This window comes from Solanum dulcamara, chromosome 3 (assembly GCF_947179165.1).
Source record: "Solanum dulcamara chromosome 3, daSolDulc1.2, whole genome shotgun sequence".
Lineage (NCBI taxonomy): Eukaryota > Viridiplantae > Streptophyta > Magnoliopsida > Solanales > Solanaceae > Solanum > Solanum dulcamara.
The window spans coordinates 9100123-9119886 of record NC_077239.1 but is presented as its reverse complement, the minus strand read 5'-3'; the positions used below and the strand labels follow the sequence as shown (position 1 = coordinate 9119886).

Here is a 19764-nt window from a genome sequence, read left to right as displayed (position 1 = left end):
TCACCTGTTTGTTCCCTATATATGATATATATCAAACAGTATATACACTGTGTATCAGTGTATACAATATTTTTTTCTTACATATTGGACTATATATACACTATATATCAGTATATACAATACCGTTTTCCACCTCTATTCCGTGTATACAACCCAATATCAATATTCAAACCATGTATATTAGCTTCTTTTCCATGTATCAACTTTTCAGTAATTGAGCAAGATGATGGGAGACTCAAAACTCAATGATATGCAAAGATGAAGTCCAAAGATGGACTCAAATTGATATTACACGCACCAAAAAAAATTAAATAACCATTTACTCATTTTAAGCTAAACCAAGGAATATATCATGATATTTTAAGTTGTCAAATTGATGACATCCTAGAAGTGACTAACAACATGCATATATGTAAACAAAGGAAAGAAAAAAAGAAATATATTCAAGTAACTAAAGAACACGGATTTAATATATACGCTATACTAGCTCAAATTTTAAAGAAAGAATTTAAATCAATTAGGCCATGAATAATTTTAAGCATATTTTTATTATCTAAATCATGTTAAAAGAAGAAATTAAAAACATGAAAATCTATATTGTCAAAGAAAACTATTTGAAAAAATAATGAACAAAACTAAGAGCTTTCATCAAATAATCCTAACACATGATAGCTAATTAATCCTAACACATGCTAACTATAAGAAATTTCTATCATTAATCTAATTATTCTTAATACATGCTAACTAAAAAAAATAAGACTACGAATCAACTAAATATAAAACATGAAATAATTAAATAAAATAAAGTTGCGAAAATATTTTACCTCTTTCCGGACAGCGAGACTGAAGACGATGAGTGGAAGACAACTTCACCACCACCCAAGAGCTTGATGGAACTCCAATCCACAAAAAGAAAAATTGAAAATTTAGACTTGAACCTTCGTGGGTTCGATGTTATAAGAACACTGTTCTTAGCCTAAATTTTGACTTCAATCTCCTATTTTCCTTGAACAAAAAAATATAGATTGAAAGTTAAAAATTTTCACAACTTTTAGGCTGGGGACAAGAGACCAAAATTCTAGCCAAGTTAAGAAAATTTCTAACGTTGGAGTGGCTAAAAAACCTCCCACTTCTTCCCTCTTCTTAATGAGAATATGAGCATTTATATAGGATTAGTACTGGGATGCATATATCAAAAGCTCAGTGTGAATCAAAAACATCAAATTCTTCATGAATTTTCGATGTGGGAGGTTGTTTTTTTTTTTTTAGAAAAAACTAAAAATTTCAAAAATACAAACTATAATTAAACTAACCTAACTAACATTGTATTTAGTAAAATATAAAATCTTTTGAGATGATTTTCGAATAACCACATAAATAGTAATAAAAAATATAGTTATATAGAAATATGTTTATTATACTAAAACTTATAAAAGGATAAAAATAGTTAAGAATAACATTTGTTTTTTTATAAAAAATATTTAAAATTTAAAGAAACTTGATAGCTAATTTGCGCCGTAAAGGATCAAAATTGGGTATCAACAGCTGAAAATTAAATTACAATAATAGTGAAGTAATTTCTTTTTTCTTTTGTTCACTTACATTATTATACAAATTCTCAAAATCATTTTCAAATGGGAAAATAAACCCACCTAAAAAAGAATTGAATTTAACCTCTAAACTAGAACACTTATATATTAAAAAGTATTTGATGTATAACGCTCTAATTATTCTTCTTTACACTTATATTTTAATATATACTTCTTATCTTAAAAAAGTTGACATGCATTCCAAATCGACACCGCCAAAAATTAAACACTGAATAAAAAACAAAACCTTTCTATAAGGTGCATGGGGCTATGTGTCTTACGAAGCTCATGGGCTCATATGCCTTACAAGTAAGATTTTGTTTTTATTTTATTTAGTCTTAAACTTCTGGGTTGTTGATTTGATTCAACAATGCAAAAATTTAAAAATAATTCAATGACGTTGAGTTATTTTTATAATATCTGATAATGATTTTAAAAAAATTCAGAAGAAAATTTAGAATTGGAATGCATGTAAAAAAAATTAAGGTAAAAGTATACATTAAAAATAAGTGTAAAGAAGAATAATTAGTAGCGTTATACCATCAAATACTTTTTAATATATAAGTGTTCTAGTTTAGAGGTTAAATTCAATTCTTTTTTAGGTGGGTTTATTTTCCCATTTGAAAATGATTTTGAGAATTTGTATAATAATGTAAGTGAATAAAAGAAAAAAGAAATCACTTCACTGGTATTTTAATTTTATTTTTATCTATACATAATTTATTTTCAACTTTAAACTTATTCACATTTTTTAAAGTTTCATAATTTTATAGAAAGACATGTTAAATTACTATAAATTAATTACAATACTAACAATTTATAATATAATATCACTTGATATAAACGTTTGGACTTACCATTTGAAAGTTCTTTTCTTACAAATATCTATTCATTTATATAATTTATTTCTTTTTCTAGTGAATGTGTGCGCGCAAAATATTAATTTTTAATAGTCATAATAATATTTTAAATTTAGTATTGTGTGTAATACAATTTATGAAAAAAGAAAAAGAGTTGGAATGTAAAAGGGATGGGGGAGATCAGTTGGGGTGGGGGGTGGGTGGAGTCAGTTGGGTAGGAGGAGAATGAAGGAAAGAACGGGATTCACAATATAGGAAAGGCGCAAGGCCCTCCACACCTTGCTTTGAAATCTTATTAACGGCGTTAACGGCGTAATGAGTAAGGCTCAAGGGCAGTGCGTCTTTACCCCTTTGATTTAATCCTCAATTTTTTGTCGTTTTAAAATTTTTTTCTACAATTTTAACTCCATACTCATTTTTTTCATCATTGCTAATCACATTTTGCATGATTAATCGCTGTTTTGAATTTAAATTTTAAAATTCAGTAAAATCGTGCTCAAACAATGAGACGTTTAGGGTTGAAATCAATTGTATTTCAAGGAGAAACATGTATGGGAGAGCTAGATACTATTCCAGTTAAGGATCAAAAGATCAACAAAGCAAAACACTATGCTTTTCTCAGAAAGCCCCAATTGAGACTAAAAACATGTCAGTTACATGAATTTTTAGGGCTTAACTAGAATAGTCTCTAGCTTTCTCATACATGTTTCGCCTTGAAACACCATCGATTTAAACCCTAAAGCCGATTCAACATTTGAGCACAGTTTCACCAAATTTCAAAATTCAAATCCAAAACAATGATTAATCACGCAAAAACGTTATGAACAACCATCCTATCTCTGTTCTGCAAAAAAATTCATCTCTCTCCCTCTCACTCGCTTTCTGAAAAAGAAACGTAACTACAATAAAAAAAATGATAATCGAAGTGAAAGAAACAACAAGTAATATCAGACGCTAAACATTAAAGATTTTGAAATAAATTAAAATTTTGATTTTAGACCTTTCAAACAATACTGATTGTCCTAATATAAAAGAATTTAAAATCGATTAACATATAATTTTACATTAATTATTTTCTTTTTTTGGACATGACAAAACAACCAAAGACATGAAAAAGAATATAAACCAACAAATCATTTATCAAAAAATCAGGAGAGACACACTAGATGATTATGTATTTGAGATACAATATTTATTTATATCATTTTAATATATATAACATTTTATTTTAACATCAATTGCTATGTTTTAATAATTTTATTCTTTTTATATATAGTTTTATTAATTGAGGTGATACACACATACACTAAACTAGTTATTTTAAAGTATAACTAGCGAGATTTAGTAAATATGGTGTGGATGTTTGTCTAATTAGGTAATTCTTTTAATTTTATTTTGCTTTCTATCTTTTGTGAAGCATCTTGTTTAAAATATATTTTTATGGTTCCTTAATTATTAATTCTCCTAATACATCTTGCCATATTTTTTTTCTTACCATCTATTTTAGGAAAATTACCTAAATATACAATTTATTTTTACCATATTCTCTAAAAATTCCTAGCGTTTGAAAAAATTACAAAATTTCCTATTCTCTCCTATTCTCGAATACATCATTTTACGCGATGTATCGGTTGGATACACCACTTTACATGATGTATCGGTCGGATACATCACTTTACGTGATGTATTGGGACGTCGAATACATCACTTTAAGCGATGTATCGGTCGATTACATCAATTTACACGATGTATCAGTCGGATATGTCACTTTACGTGATGTATCGGGACGTTGAGTGATGTATCTGAAACCGAGATACTATGTATCGAAATATTGAGGGATGTATCTAAAATCGAGACACGATGTATCAGGACATTTTGGGATGTATCCGAATTCCACCAAATTTAAGTAATTTTTGTAATTTAAAAAAGAGTATGGATAAGATGTAATTAGCTCTCAACAGTATGTGATTTGTGTAATCATATATTTCTTGCCATATTTTTTTCTTACCAAATATTTTAGGACTCCTTAATTTTTATGATATATTTTCTTCTTGTCATATATTTTAGGATTTTTTAAATTTAAATATTTTAAAGATAATTAAATAATAATTTGAGAAAAATAGTAAATGACAATTTTGTCTATTGTCAATTCTTTTAATGAATGGTAAAAAGTTTAATCAAATTTTCTAAGGACATTCATGCTATTAAAGTAACATAGAATTCTAGATTATGTGTATTTAAAAGATTGTAATCACACATATTTATTTATAAAATGACATAGAGATATCGATTTATCAATACAATGCCTTAGAATATTACAATATCTTATTTATGAACTATGGTTTGTTCATTTAGTAAGATTATGTAAAAATTGAAGAAATTTTAATAGATTTTACAACTTGTTGAGGTTTTATGTTTATGGAGAGAAAAAAAATACAACACAAGAAATCAACTTCATATGCAAATAAAATTTCAATTTCATATCATTTGATTTCATATTGCGATTTCATATCTCAAGTCTAGCAGCGTCAACAGATCTTACGACTATAAATTACCACATGCTAAATAAGTTAAGGGAGCAATAAATTGCACACATCTCCAGCAACTTAAAATATATTACTATCATATTATATAATTTACTTTCCTAAAAAAGAAAATAAGTACATAACTTTATTAGTATTATAATAAAAATATCATTTCATCATGAATAAAAATAAAATTATTTTCGAATAGAGAAATAATAAAATATGATAATCTTGAGATATATGACAAAAAACATGAAGATTAATTATAAATGGAGATGTAACATTCGGTTATGTAATTTTAAAAGAAATTAATGTTTAAGTGATATTCATTCTTACAATGTTCTCAAATAATAACTGTGCAATACAATGACTTGTTATTTGAGTATTCTCAATCTTCTTATTTCTATATATATAAAAAATTATACAATATATCATTTATTAAAAAATTATGAGGGTCAACACTCTTAACTAATGAATTCGATACTTAATTTGTGTAAGATCTTTTAGGTGCGCCCCAAACGGTGGCCATATGTAGGGCGTACAATTAGAAAATTAGGATATAAGTCTCATAGAACTAAGTTTCATATGTGAGCCTCAACACGTTTTATCCGTCCCCCACACAAAGATGAGTCCCAAAATTATTTTTTAAAACACTAATAGTAAATACGGTTGCATTCATTATTGCTAAGAGTCGATCATGTAATGACTATCATTTATATTTCGTCAATCTTAAACTTCATATTAAATCAAAATAGAGATTTAAGAATTTATTTTATGAATATTTTGATTGATCTATTTAAAAAAAATATCAATATGAAGAAGGAAAGCAAAAATAAATCCAAACACGGGCACATAAATATAGCTACTTTTTAATGGCTTATATATAAGGAGTATAAATTATTAATCTAACCAAAAAGATTTCCTATTTTGTCGTTACAATTTATTGACACATTTTGAATTTTGAGATTTAATAAGTATATTTTTAATCGTATTTTTTTATATATCTTTTGAATTGTCAATTATGTTATTTATAGTACTTTTTAACGTAATTCCCTACTATATAAATTCTATTTTAAAAATTTAAAGATCTCATACCCAAATTCACGATTAAACTTAAATTATATGACTCGCGATATAAACTGGGGTAGAGAGAATACTTACTAAATAAGGGAGTAGTAAAATACAACTCGTGTTTTCAACCACAAATAAGGATCTCATTGATCGAATGATCAGTGTTGTTCCAAATCAAAATCTGTAACATCTTTCAAATTTTGAAATTCAAACTAATATATCATTTATCATAATTTTATTCATATATCTTTTAGGGCATACAATCATAGGCTTAAGATGTAAGTCTCACAAAACTAAGCCCCACACGTGAACCTTAACATGTTTTACCTGTCCCTCCGAGGGAGCACCAAGACGAATCCCAAAACTATTTTTTTAAATACTGATAGTAAATACGGTGGCATCTATTATTTCTAAGAATTGATCATGTAATGTCTCTCATTTATATTTCGTCAATCTTAAACCTATATATTAACTCAAAATTGAGATTTAAGAATATATTTTATCAATATTTTGATTAGTTTTATTTGGAAAAAAATAGGAAAGCAAAGATAAAACAGACACAAAAGATAGCTATTCTTTAATGTCAAAAACTTTTCTATTCCCGTCATTTCAATTTAAATCGCACATTTCGAATTTTGAGATTCAAATAAGTGTATTTTTTATTATATTTTTAAAAAATATTTTAAATTGTCAGTTATGTGATTTATAATATTTTTTAACGTAATTTTCTAATAGATAAATTTTATTTTAAAATCTTGAAGATTTTCATACCCAAATTCACGATCAAACTTAAATTATTTGACTTGTGACATAAATCGAGATAGAGGGAGTACTTACTAAATAAGGGAGTAATAAAATAAACGTGTTTCTAACAACATATAAAAATCTCATTGATCGAACGATCATTATTCTTTCAAATTTGTAATGACTCTTCAGGTCATTTTCTCTGTCTATCGGTAATTTCAGCGTTTAGAGCTTTTTTGTAGCAATCCCAAGTCATTTATGATTTGGTGGGACTGACATTTTGGTTGTGTGGTCACTCGTTTGGATTCTGTGCAAGTTTATGTGTTTTGGAGCTCCTGGAGTTTGAATGGTTGACTTTGGTTAAAATTCTAGGTAAAAACGATATCGAATCGCAATTCTGACGGTTCCATTAGCTCCGAAACATCGAGTCGGTCTAGAAGGACCTTTTGCACAAATCTCGAGGCTTCCAAGCTCATATTCTATTGTGAATTTGGCTTAAAACAAAGCTTGAATGTGGGACCCTCTTTTATCGAGACGACCTAGTTGTGTGCAGGGCAGCATGGTCCTTTGTTGTGTTGTGGTGGTTCTAGTTGTCACTTCTTTCCCTTGCCTTAATCTCGTTCTCAGCTCTTGGGTTGCGAAGTTGGGGTTTGCTCGTTTGGTTTATGTGTTTTGTCTCTTCATGGCGGAGCATGGGACTCAATACCCTTATATTTTCAAGCCTTAATGCTTTTTTGTTCCTTTACTTTCGAGTATGAAAGTCCTTATAGTAGTGGATATTGTAATAATCCTCTAGGTTATTTCAAATATTTATTTGTAATTTTAGCGTTTAGAGCTTTCCTGTAGCAATTGCAAGTCATTTATGACTTGTTGGGGCTTACAGTTTGGTCGCCTGGTCATTCATTTAACTCTGTGCAGGTTTCTGTGTTTTGGAGCTCTTAGAGTTTGAATGGTTGACTGGTCAAAACTCCAGGTAAACGGCCTCGGAATATAATTCTGACTATTTTGTTAGCTCTGAGACACCGAGTTTGATCTAGAAGGACCTTTCATGCAAATTCCGAGGCTTCCGAGGTCATTTCGAGCTCCTTGTGGAATTTGGATTAAGATAAAGCTTAGGTGTGAGATCCATTTTTTGTCGAGACGATTCGGTCGGAAGTATCGACAAAATCAAAATTTGTAACATCTTTATTTCATATGACATCTTTCAATTTTTGTAGTTCAAACAAGTGTATCTTTTATCGTAATATCTTCATACATCTTTCATATATTTTAAATTATCAATTGTTATGACTTGTTTTAAGTTTTACATAATTTTCAAATATATAAATTTTATCTAAAAAAATATAAAGATTTCATGCCTAAATTTACAATAAAATTTAAATTATTTAACTCACGATAGAAATTGAGACGGGTGAATACTTACTAAATAAGGGGTAATAGTACATGAAAATAAGAAGTTAATGAAGTCATGAGAGATAACATCCGCCAAAAAAAACGGTTACGAAGTCGCCTTCGCTAAGAAGAGCTTTACCTGTTAATATGGGACAAGGGGAGTACTTACTAAATAAAGGAGTAATAGTACGTGGAATAAGACGTTAACGAAGTCATCATAGAAAACATCCGCCAAAAAAAAAAAGGTTACGAAGTCGCCTTTGTTAGGGCGCGATTTACCCGCCAATGAAGGACTTTTCGGCATGAATCCTGATTTAATTAGGTCCAACGCAGATACCGAAATCCGGATGAGAGAAATCAATACATAATGGAGTAATAATAAAATACACGCATCTCCAACAACAAATTAAAATCTCGTTGATTGAACGGTCACTATTGTTCCAAATCAAAATATATAACATTCTAATAAAAAATCTCGTTGATCAAACGGTCCAAATCAAAGCGTTGTAACATCGATAACAAAACCCCGTGCAAGCTTCACACATCTCATGCGTATAACTCATACGAAACCCTCCGGTATTTCCGTAAATTCTTACAAATGCGAGACTATTTACAAACCAACCTCATCTCTGCTTTCTATAAATACCTACACACCCCATTCATTCGAAACCGCTGCTTAGTATAGAGCGAGAAAACGAGAGCAATTGCATAGTATAGCGCGCCAGCTCTAGAGAGAGAAATAGACAAAGGAGACAGCAATGGAGTGAAGAGAGAGAGAGAGAGAGAATTCTCTTCTAATTTTTTTCCCTTCTCTCTGTATTTTTTCATCATTGTTCATCACAATTTGCGTGATTAACCGCCGGTTTGGATTTGAATTTTGAATTCGGTGAAACTCTGCATAAACGATGAGTCTAGGGTTCAAATCAGCTGTTTTTCATGGAGAAACATGTTTGGGAGAGCTTGATACTGTACCTGTTAAGGATCAGAACTTCCAATTCCCAAACAACGAGATACGGATTCATCATATCTCTTCAATTAGTGAGCGGTGTCATCCTCTCTCTATTCTGCAAACAATTTCATCACCTGTTCGTTGTAAGCTTGAACCGAACTCGAATTCAGCGCCAACCGGTTCTGATCAGTCTCCGTTGATAAATCTTCATGCCTCGTGTTTCTATGAACTCAAGGTTATAGGCATTAGCCAGTTTTTAATTGAATAACGAACTATGATCACTTGTGTAGTGCTGGATTTACTTTTACTTGAAATTACTGCGCGAGCTGTATTCTTTTGTTGTTATGGAATTTTGTGCCAATGAAACGTAATGCTTGTTGATGATTTTATGTTTAATGTGATATTCTGACTCTAAATTTACTACGAAATTACCAGAGGCCGATTGTTGTTTAGTTGTTTACAGAATTTCGTGACAATGAGACATGATGGTTGTTGATGATTTTAGATTTATTGTGAAATTTACTGGATGCCCTTTTTTTTAATTGCTTCCCCCAAAATTTCTAACAGTGAGAAATGTTTGTGGCATTTAATGTACATGTATATGCAAAGTGTTTTAGCAGTGCTATGATTGCAGTTATTTTGTGGAATAACTCGGCTATTTTCTGACATATCTATGATTTTGTTGGTTGACAGTAGTCGATATGTAAGGGAGTTATTGTGGCATTTTCATGTGAATGTGTATGCGGACTCTTTTGTGGTATTAAGATTTAATAATGAGGATGCCGGACAACTTTGACAGCTCTACGTATATTGCATGCTTTTTTGGCGTTTAAAATCTATTGAAAATAATTGATATTTCTCATATGAGATGTAAATAGGTTCTCTTATATTTTTTCACCATGAATGAAAGATATGAGCTAAAGCTGTTGTCAGAAATGTGATTTATCTGGAGTATACATAACACTAGATCTGATAAGAGGACTGAGAAATCCTGAATTCATATATTAAATAATGTATAATTGATGTTTTGTGGCTATAATGTATTCTTAGGGATAAGATGTCTGCTGACACTTTTGTTCCCTTTCCTTGGTCTTTGTGTAGACTGCAGTAGTCTTGCTGGGGGAAGAAGAAATCCATTTGGTAGCAATGCCGAGTAAGCAGAAAAAGTTCCCCTGTTTTTGGTGCTATTCAGTGCCCTTTGGTCTGTATAGTGCTTGTTTACAGATGTTGAATATGAGGTGTCTATCAATTGTTTTTGATCTGGATGAGACTTTAATTGTTGCAAATACAATGAAGTCGTTTGAGGATAGAATTGAGGCTTTGCGGGGTTGGTTTGGACGAGAGAAAGATCCAATTCGGTTGTCTGGAATGTCCGCTGAGATGAGGAGGTATATGGAGGATCGTGCACTGTTGAAGCAGTACTTGGAGAGTGATTCTGTTGTTGACGGTGGGAGAGTATATAGAGCTCAGCAAGAGGAGGTACTACGATTATCTGAAGGGCAAGAGCGTGTAGTTCGGCCAGTCATAAGGTTGCTGGAAAAGAATGTGGTCCTTACACGGATTAATCCAGAGGTAATAAGATACGGAGATTTTCTTTCATTTCTCTATTATGCCTTGCAATTATTGATTCTTATCATGGTGAACACATCTAAGGCATGCATATTTCTCAATCTATTCTACTTTTCGCATCATGGAGAATATCCCCCTGCTAAGCGCATTCCCTTAAGGTGCTAGTGTGAGTTGATGAGTTGCATGTCGTGATATACTTGTGGAGTAAAGGTTTGGCTATTGACTTTTTGGTTGTAGGTTGTCATTATTTTTTTTTTTAGTATTTTCGTATTATTCTTTTCATGTCCTAGTATTTTCAGTTTATATTATTAGAAGTGTATGCAGTGCATTGAGGCAAGTTGATTGATTGAATTTTGAAGTTGAGTAGAGGATGCTTTATGGTTTCTCATACAAAATGGAGTACTATTGTGGTGAAGTAGATTGGGTTGTTAATTCCTAGCTTCACAGTATCTGAAAGTTCTGTGCTCAAAACATTTGCTGTTATCCTGTCTTTATATTTGACCTGTTATCGATATACTTATTAGTTAACAGCCTTCAATTTTTTGGACAACTGTTATCATTCAACAATTATGTGATCTTTCTTTTCAGAGAGCTTACACATTCTATTTATATCTTGTAGACAAGGTTTTTTGTATAGTTTATTGAGACATTGAGTGTCAAACTTAATATCCCTTTGTTACTTTTAATTTGCTTTGTAAAACACCTTTTCTGCATCTAATATCCAAAAGTTCATGTAATATTATTTTCAGTCTCAATTAGGGCTTTCTGATCACATGCTTTTTCTATTTGGTGTGTGCTTGCGTAATAGGTTTAGTTCATACTTCATTTTAGTTCAGTGTTGAGGTTAGTGATGCTTCTTGTGTCCTTCTGTCAAGTGTAAGAGCAGATTGAATCATACTGTTGTCTAAGTGACTCAGTCATTTTCCCTCACTATGAAGATGTTTGTAATATACTCTATGGTGTCTATTGCTCTCTTGTTGCAGAAGTTTAATGAATTGCTATGGATTTGAGTTCCCTTTGTTCATTACATATGTGTACTTCCTGCTGCTGATGGTCCTTACACATGTAAATTTTGCTAATCCACCAGCATAGGCAAAGTTGGATGCCCCCATGGGCTGATCACACTTGGGCCTCATTTGTTTGCACTTAATGGAGGTCTGAATTTTAGTCATTCAGATTCAGCCCATTAAGTGTGCTTATTTTTAAGGTCTGAATCTTTATATTCAGATTCATCCCAATAAGGGTGTTTGTTTTGTTTCTGTAAAGATATGACACCTGGGCCTAACTCAACCCCAAAAGCTAACTCATGAGGGGAGGATTGCCCAAGTCCATATAAGTAGACCACCAGTTTATTCTCCAACCAATGTGGGACTCTAAACCCACTCTAATACCCCCTTCACGCCCCGGCCCAACCCGAGCATGGGTCGGGAGCCCAAACGGGGATGGACCTGTCTGTGATACCATGTAAAGATGTGGCATTTGGGCCTAACTCAATCCCAAAAGCTAGCTTTTGAGGAGAGGATTGCTCAAGTCCATATAGGTAGACTATCAGTCTATGCCCCAACCAATGTGAGACTCTAAACCCACTCTAACAATTTCCTTATAAAAACAAATTTCCTTATAAAGCCTCTTAATGGGTCCGAACGAATTAGATCTATAACAGAGTCTTAACTCTGTTCAAATTCTTTAAATAATATGCTTATTTTTCAAGATCTTTCAAGTCTCCCTGCTTCTCCTCTTAGCTAGGTTTTCACTTTTCTCGCTCTCCTTTCTCACCACTTGAACCGGTAAGTTTACATAATTTTTACAAATACGGAATATTTTTGAATGTATTAATGTTTAGCAAGAACTCTCGCAGCCACAAAGATTAAACACAATATAAGTGAATTATTTAAATTATCAACAGCGTCGACGCCACACTCGGCGAACGAACCCATGAAACCTTCGATTCCCTAGAACTCAATGGCCCCCCTTCTTCATTCTTCGTGAAATAGAAGCAGTTCATCTCTATTTTTCCTAAATTTGTTTCTTCTGGGTATTACGAAAAACAGCCTTAGATAACTATTTCGTGACCTATAGATTATGATTCAAAGCATTTAACAGCTCTAGTTTGCAGAAAAGGAAACAATGACAATGGCAGATCCAGAGGGCTTATGCAAGTTCTCTTTACAGAAACATCAAGAAAACATGAGAGAATTGAAGATTTAAATTTTCTAACTTGTTACAATAATTTTTTATGTTGATATGGAGTATAATGTTTTTTAGCATTTTGATAGTTAAATTTTTTTTGACAAAAAAATAATTCAAAATATTATTTTCTATCAAAAAACAAATTTATTTTGTTAAAATCAGATTTTAATAATATTTTATTAATATATGGTTTAACTCCATACACACATTCGGATATCGAAAACAAATAGTCTTAATTATTCAGTGTTCGAGACAACATCTTAGTATTCAGATATGCATTCGGATTCAAACATCTAGATCTTAATGCACATCTTAATATTCAGATGTGTATTCAGATTCTGACGTCTTAAACTTAATGAAAACAAATGAGGCTTAGAGATCTGCATCCTTACATGTGCGAATTGCTGGAAGGAAGCATTTGGAGGAGTGGCAAGCATCCACCTCCAGTCTTTGTTCTTTTATGTCTCTTCCATTCGTTTAATATTATGTTCATATTGCTAAAAGAAAATGGTATCTGGATGTATGGCCTTCTAGCTCAACTGCCACTGGAATATCTAAAGTTTTCATTGTCTTACTACAGTTATCAGTGTAACACTGGAATGTGAACTCAAATTCAGTTGGACATTTTTACATTATGGTTGTCTCAAGATTTAGTTTTTAGCTCCACACATTTTCTCATCATGGGAACTTCTTGTGCAGAATCGGGATACCAGCGTGCTTGTTAGATTACGTCCTGCGTGGGATGAGTTGAGAACTTATTTGACGGCGAAAGGTCGGAAAAGGTTTGAAGTATATGTTTGCACCATGGCAGAGAGAGATTATGCATTGGAGATTTGGAGGCTACTCGACCCAGGGTCACACCTCATTAATGCCAATCAATTGATGGACCGTGTTGTATGTGTCAGATCAGGTTAGGACCTAAAATACGTTCCTGTTTTATGACTCCTTGGGAAAATAATATTTTGTTCTTCTATACATGGTAACACGATTCCTCTTCCCTATCCTGACGAGAGAAAAGATCAACCTCTTCTTACAGTTAAGCATAATGAAGCACCATAAGTAATGAAAGATTTGTCTTCTTGTGTATGATTTATGCCGCTCTAAGCTCATTGATGGTATTTTCTTTAGCTTCTAATGTTATAGTGGCAGTGATATCCAAAAGGCTGCCAACTGTGATTGCTTCTCATCAGTGGACTATAATATTCTTTCCCCTTGCGCTGGTAAATTGTAAAACCTCTTTTGTTTAACCAAGTAACATCATCTCTGTCATTGATCCCACAGGGGCCAAGAAGTCTCTACTTACTGTCTTCCAAAATGGCATTTGTCATCCAAAATTGGCGATGGTTATTGATGACCGATTAAAAGTGTGGGAAGATAAAGATCAGCCTCGTGTTCATGTTGTCCCTGCTTTCACTCCATATTATGCTCCACAAGCAGAGGTGTGTGCTTTGCCATTTCAAATGATTTTAATATCATCTTCTTTGTTTCTGGTCACACTGAGAGTGAATTGGAATTTCTTTATTGAGTAGATGGCCAATGCAGTTCCGGTCCTGTGTGTGGCGAGAAATGTTGCTTGTGATGTTAGAGGTCGTTTCTTTAGGTAAGTTCATTCTCAGTCCTCAGAAGAGAAATTTAAGTTTGAGTCAATTAAGTAGTTTTATCTGATCCATTTTCTTTGTCAATCAGAGAGTTTGATGAAGGCCTACTCCGAAAGATCTGTGAGATCTTCTATGAAGATGAGGTTGTAAATTTACCTTCTGCACCTGATGTTAGCAACTACTTAATGTCCGAGGTATTCTTCTACAAGCTCTTTAAATTTCAACTTTAAATGAAGGCTGATCGTTATGATGAGTGTTTGCTTTCTTTACTCTTAAGGATACTGGTTTTGCGTCATCTGGGAATGTTGCTCCTATTCCTGAGGGAATGTACGGGCCTGAAGTTGCACAAAGGTTGAATCAACAGGTGTGGTTTCAACTGTTATTACTGCCTATCTTGACTTCTTATCATATGATTGATTCCCCAAAAAACTTGGAAGTGTAACACATCACACATCAAATCAAGTACTTGATTTTTCAGCTGGTCATTTGCTCATCTTCTCATGTATATATTCTATCCAGGACGGAAAAGTTAATATGAACTCTGCTCCTGTTTCCATGAGTACCAATCCTGATATGAAGCCAGGAAGCTCCCAGCTTACGGTTGGAATTGCTGCAAATGTACCTGCTCAATCAGTGAGACCAATTCAACCTTCGGAAAGTAATGAAACCTATCTTTACCTGCAGTTATATAATAGATGTATTAATCTTTTTGGTTTCCCAACCAGTGGTTCATTTTGTTCCTGTGTGTGTTTAGAACCAAGTTTGCTGGGAGCTCCATTTAGACGAGATAACAGCTTTTCTGAAGCTGATGGTGATGGGAAAAGAAGGTACCCCATATTGAATCCTAGTCAGGATATGAGGTTTCGTGGTTCAGCAGAACCTCCTTTATTATCTATAGTGCCTCAGAAACCATCCATACTGCCCATACCATCACAGGGTGGTTGGTTGGTTGAAGATGACCTAAATAAAGGACAGATGGGTAGTCGATCACCTGGAATTTTTCAAGAATCTGATGCTTCAAGGTATGCTAAACAGAGAGGTCATCAGAATTTTCTGAGTCAAGGTGCAACAAGCATGGTGTTACCGGCATATGCATCTACAGGGAAGAATGGGGAGGTAGTTGCTACTGCTTCCCTAAGAAATAGTTAAGACTGTCTTCCTGCTGACTTATTCATTCGGGTACGCGACTTTTTGCAGGCAAATTCCAGGCATGAAATGCATAGACAGAATTCTCTTCATCAGACAGGTGAGTTTGAGTTCACTCTTATACTGTGTTACTGCTTATTGCTATTTTAATACCCCATTTGCTGTTATGAAGTTGAAATATTATGAGCAAAAGTTGGCCTCTAGGAAGGAATGCATTTATTAATCATACTGCACTAGTGTTTGCTCTTGGGGTTAAGAAGCCATCTGAGTAACTCTTTTGGGGAATGAATGTTGTTAAGTTAATGACTAGTATTAAGTTTGACTGAAGTCTTTGCTGCTACTGATGCTTCCTTAAGGGCTAGTTTTCAGCTTGTGATTATGAGCCCCAGCTATCACATTATAACAAATCCAACTAGATGTGTGTTTATATATCAATTATGCAGGGGATATAATGTATCCAAGCATATAAAGAAGGCTGGAATTGAATTCTTGTACTTGTTGATTGCCAGGTTGGTTGTATGTGTGTATCTTTATTGATCAAGATAGTGTTTGGAAGGAGTTCAAAAGAAGTTTTTGGATAATCTTGAATTCTTGAAGCAAAATATTGATTATGGGATATGCACTTTATAGATTGTCTTTAGTTTGGTATTAGGGAGAACAAGGGATGGTTGGGGAAGGTTGAGAAAGAGATCCGCTATAGTCTCTTTGATCTTCTCCTTTTCCTTATTTATTCCTTGTCTTCGTCAAGTTCATAACATATGTTTGCTAGGCTAATTGTACTTTGCCTTGACAGAGGGTAGATTCTCTCAACATCAGTCGTTATTTAACAACAGAGAATCTCAGCTAGAAGCAGGGAGAATGAACTTCTTACCCTCTTTAGCTACGGGGGTGCTGCAAGAAATTGGACGGCGATGCAACTCAAAGGTATTTGCTACATACTTTTTAGCCAAGATGTTATCTCTCTCTGCTCGTATTGATTTTTCTTGGTTGTCATAGTAAGAGCTCCACCAATGTGTCTTGCTTTGTAGGTTGAGTTCAGGCCTGTAGTGAGCACAAGCGAGGAATTGCAATTTTCAGTTGAGGTTAGAGATTTCATTATGGAAGACTGTTTTTCACCTATCCAAAGCTATTGCGGGGATTGATTAATTGCATTGTTGTCATATAAATATGAAGAGGAATTTCTGTTAAACAGTACTAGTTTCAACTGATAGTAATAGTGTTCCTCTTCTTTGATTCTAATGGGATACTAGGAAGTACTGTGCAAGGTAATGGCTGATGGGATGCTTGAAAGTAGTGTGCTAATGACTTTGACATTCATGGATCTGTATATTCTAGTAGAGGATCCATTAAAATTTATTATATATGTGAGACATGTGCTGTGCTGAACTTGTGTGGATGTTTATGTCTTGATATTTGACTATAAAAATTGTTAAGTGCTTATGAACTGTCTGTTAATGTCTCTCTTTGAAGATATTCATTTTGATATGAGAGTGTTGCTCCTGTCATTGTTGTTCATATAAAAGTGCATAATCATTTTGGCATCTGAATTTAGACAAACAACATAACGTTTTATATTCAGAATTCTGAGCCTGAATAATCTTTAGGTCTTCTTCACCGGTGAGAGAGTTGGTGTTGGAATGGGTAAGACTAGGAAGGATGCTCAACAACAGGCAGCTGAGAATGCACTTCGGAACTTGGCTGGTAAGTTCCTTTTTGAAATGCCCCCTTGAATTTCCTGGTTTAACTTGTTTCAAGAATCCTGAGCTAATACTGTGATGGAGATTCATTTTTCTTGTAACTATTTCACACGAGGATTTGCATAATAAGTAATTTCTTAAGAACTGTGCCTCATGTCAAGTAAATTCTTAAAAACCGTGTCTCGTGCAGTTTTATCTAAAGATATTGCTTCACTTCTTAAAGCGATGAATTGATTCTCGAAGTAGGGTGTTATTGCTTCATGGGCGAAGCCATGGTCTTTAGAGAAGTTTGTGCTTCAAACAATGGTGCATAAAGTGATGCTAGCAAGAATCTCTCGCTTCTTCGAATTTTGAGGAGTTGGATTAGTAATGGAATTATTGTATATTGCATGCTGGAGTGAATTTTTCTCATTGCAACTTAATTTTTATTGTGATAAATTCATTGATTTTTGATATTTTAGTTTGCAGTAAATTCTGCGCTTTACTTCAAATAAGCGTGCACTTTACTTCAAAGAAGCGTGTGCTTCTCTTCTCACTTTTGCTTCAAGTCCCATGGACTTCCTCGCCTTTTACACTTTCAAAACACTAATCTTGTGTGCTTTAGCAGAATTATCCTTCATTTCCTTAGTTATCACTTCTACATGATGTCATTATATCACTCTTGTCAATTCTGACATGTTACACCTATATCTGAATTCAATTTTATTTTATGATAAGATCCAGGAGTTGCTTTAACTTCTTTCCCCTTTTAAAGTTACCTTGTCAGGATACAAGTTATTTTTTAGAGATAATTTGTAGATTAATATTTGCTTATATGCAGGTAAATACATCTCTTACATTACATCTCACCCTCGAGTAGCGGATAAAGACTTGGATAAGATTCCGGTGGAAAATGAAAATGGGTTCTTGTGGGACACTGTCAATCACGTGGATGAAACTTCAGTGGAGGATAGATTACCTCAAGTAAATGTTTCAGAGGTGGGAGTTAATAGGGATGCTGCCCATGACCGATCACTTAGTTCTTTGAAAACGTGACTGGCCTTTGGTTTAGGGGGTGGAGGGTGTGCACTGAAACAAATCTTGGAGATGATGGGTTGAGATTATTTGGGTTTTTACCCCTCCTTCCTTGAATTGTGTTGTATCGAAGTCAGGAGCAGAACAGGGAATTCTGGAGCTTGTTTACCCACTTGTTCATCTGGCTATGTAGGCCATCCTTCATGCTTCTTATTTTGGAGGTATAATGGTGGTCTTTAGTTTTAATTCCACCCCTTCTGTTTCCCATCACAATTTTTTTCTCAAGTAACTTCTGCCGGAGTGCTTTCTGCTCCTTTTCTCGTTTGGTTCTAAAAGATGGTCTACTCCTAACTGGAATGCTGTAACTTCCAGTAGCTTCTTGTCTCTGTTCTGGGCGAGGAGTTTTGACCATTTCCTGTTCTTCCTCAGATGCACCTTGCCTCTGGCTCTTGTTGAGATTTCCTGAGTTGCTGAAGTAGCATGTACAGGTATTTCTGGTGCAATGAGTCAAAGGGGGATCAGTTCACCCAGGTAATCTTAGGGGCCAATATATGTGATTTTTATCATAAGCCAAGTCCCCCCATCCCCTAATTTGCTTTAGTCTCTGCACCGGGATGTCTGTCTTTTATCTTTTAAGTGCTGAGCTAGTTCTGGAATGAAGACTTCATGTTCTTCGTTTAGTAAATACCAACTTTAGTTATCTCTTGATTGTGTAGAAGTCTGTAACTGTCCAATCCGAATAATGTCCAGACAAGGAGGGCTATTGCCACCTGAGTCATATTATATTCGGAAGTCCTGCAGCAGTAATTTTGACTGGTTTCTGCAAAGGGACAGTTTGGTGGCGGGAACAGTCTTCACAACTATCAAAGTGGCTACTTTTGGGTGGCTTCATGATTTTCTCCGATATGTTACGGAGAAAATGAATTTTGTTTTTCATTGGAAAAGTGATTCATAGATTTTTTATACAAGGGCGTTTTTTGGTGCCCTCGTTTCTGCCATAGTTTGTAATTATCTAATTACCTGCAGTTGATTTTTATACCGGGGCTTTTTATTGCCTTTAATAGTTTTTGGCTGTTGCATACCTATAACAACATTTGCTCCTATTTGGTGCAAGACAAAAGTGACCCAGCAAATCAAATTTTTGTATTATGAAAGATAAATGAAATTTTGATACTAGAATTTCAAAAGATATTCCTAGTTCATTAATTAAAATAAAAAGCTAATACATTATTCGTAAATTTATAACTAGTTGTACCTACGAAGGTTTAAATTCTCGGAGGAATATATTTTAAATTAAACTAGTTAGGATTAAATTCTTGCAAGTTTATGGGTCATTATAAATAACGAGTAGATAAATATCTCAGTGACGGTGAATGTTGCTATTACAAATAAAAAGTTGTTAATACATATAGTGAGAGGG

At 33.5% G+C, this 19764-nt stretch overlaps 1 protein-coding gene across 3 annotated transcripts; it reads left to right on the top strand.

Moving 5' to 3' along the window:
* The first annotated feature begins 8865 nt into the window (after positions 1-8865).
* Positions 8866-19533, top strand: LOC129882374 (RNA polymerase II C-terminal domain phosphatase-like 2). Of its 3 annotated transcripts, XR_008765752.1 has the most exons (15): positions 8866-9365; positions 10232-10702; positions 13589-13799; positions 14171-14328; positions 14419-14489; positions 14576-14681; positions 14765-14851; positions 15007-15145; positions 15242-15603; positions 15685-15733; positions 16427-16557; positions 16662-16715; positions 17238-17334; positions 18151-18565; positions 18774-19533. XR_008765752.1 is itself a non-coding variant. In XM_055956634.1 (14 exons), exons 1-14 carry the CDS (start codon positions 9087-9089, stop codon positions 18363-18365), a joined length of 2430 nt encoding a protein of 809 aa, XP_055812609.1. In that variant the 5' UTR covers positions 8866-9086; the 3' UTR covers positions 18366-19533. The 3 variants fall into 3 exon arrangements, 2 of the variants coding, with proteins under 2 accessions (XP_055812609.1, XP_055812611.1); XM_055956634.1 differs by having other exon boundaries at positions 18151-19533; XM_055956636.1 differs by lacking the exons at positions 16662-16715; positions 17238-17334; positions 18151-18565; positions 18774-19533 and adding an exon at positions 16077-16142 and having other exon boundaries at positions 16427-16548.
* The last annotated feature ends 231 nt before the right edge of the window (positions 19534-19764 follow it).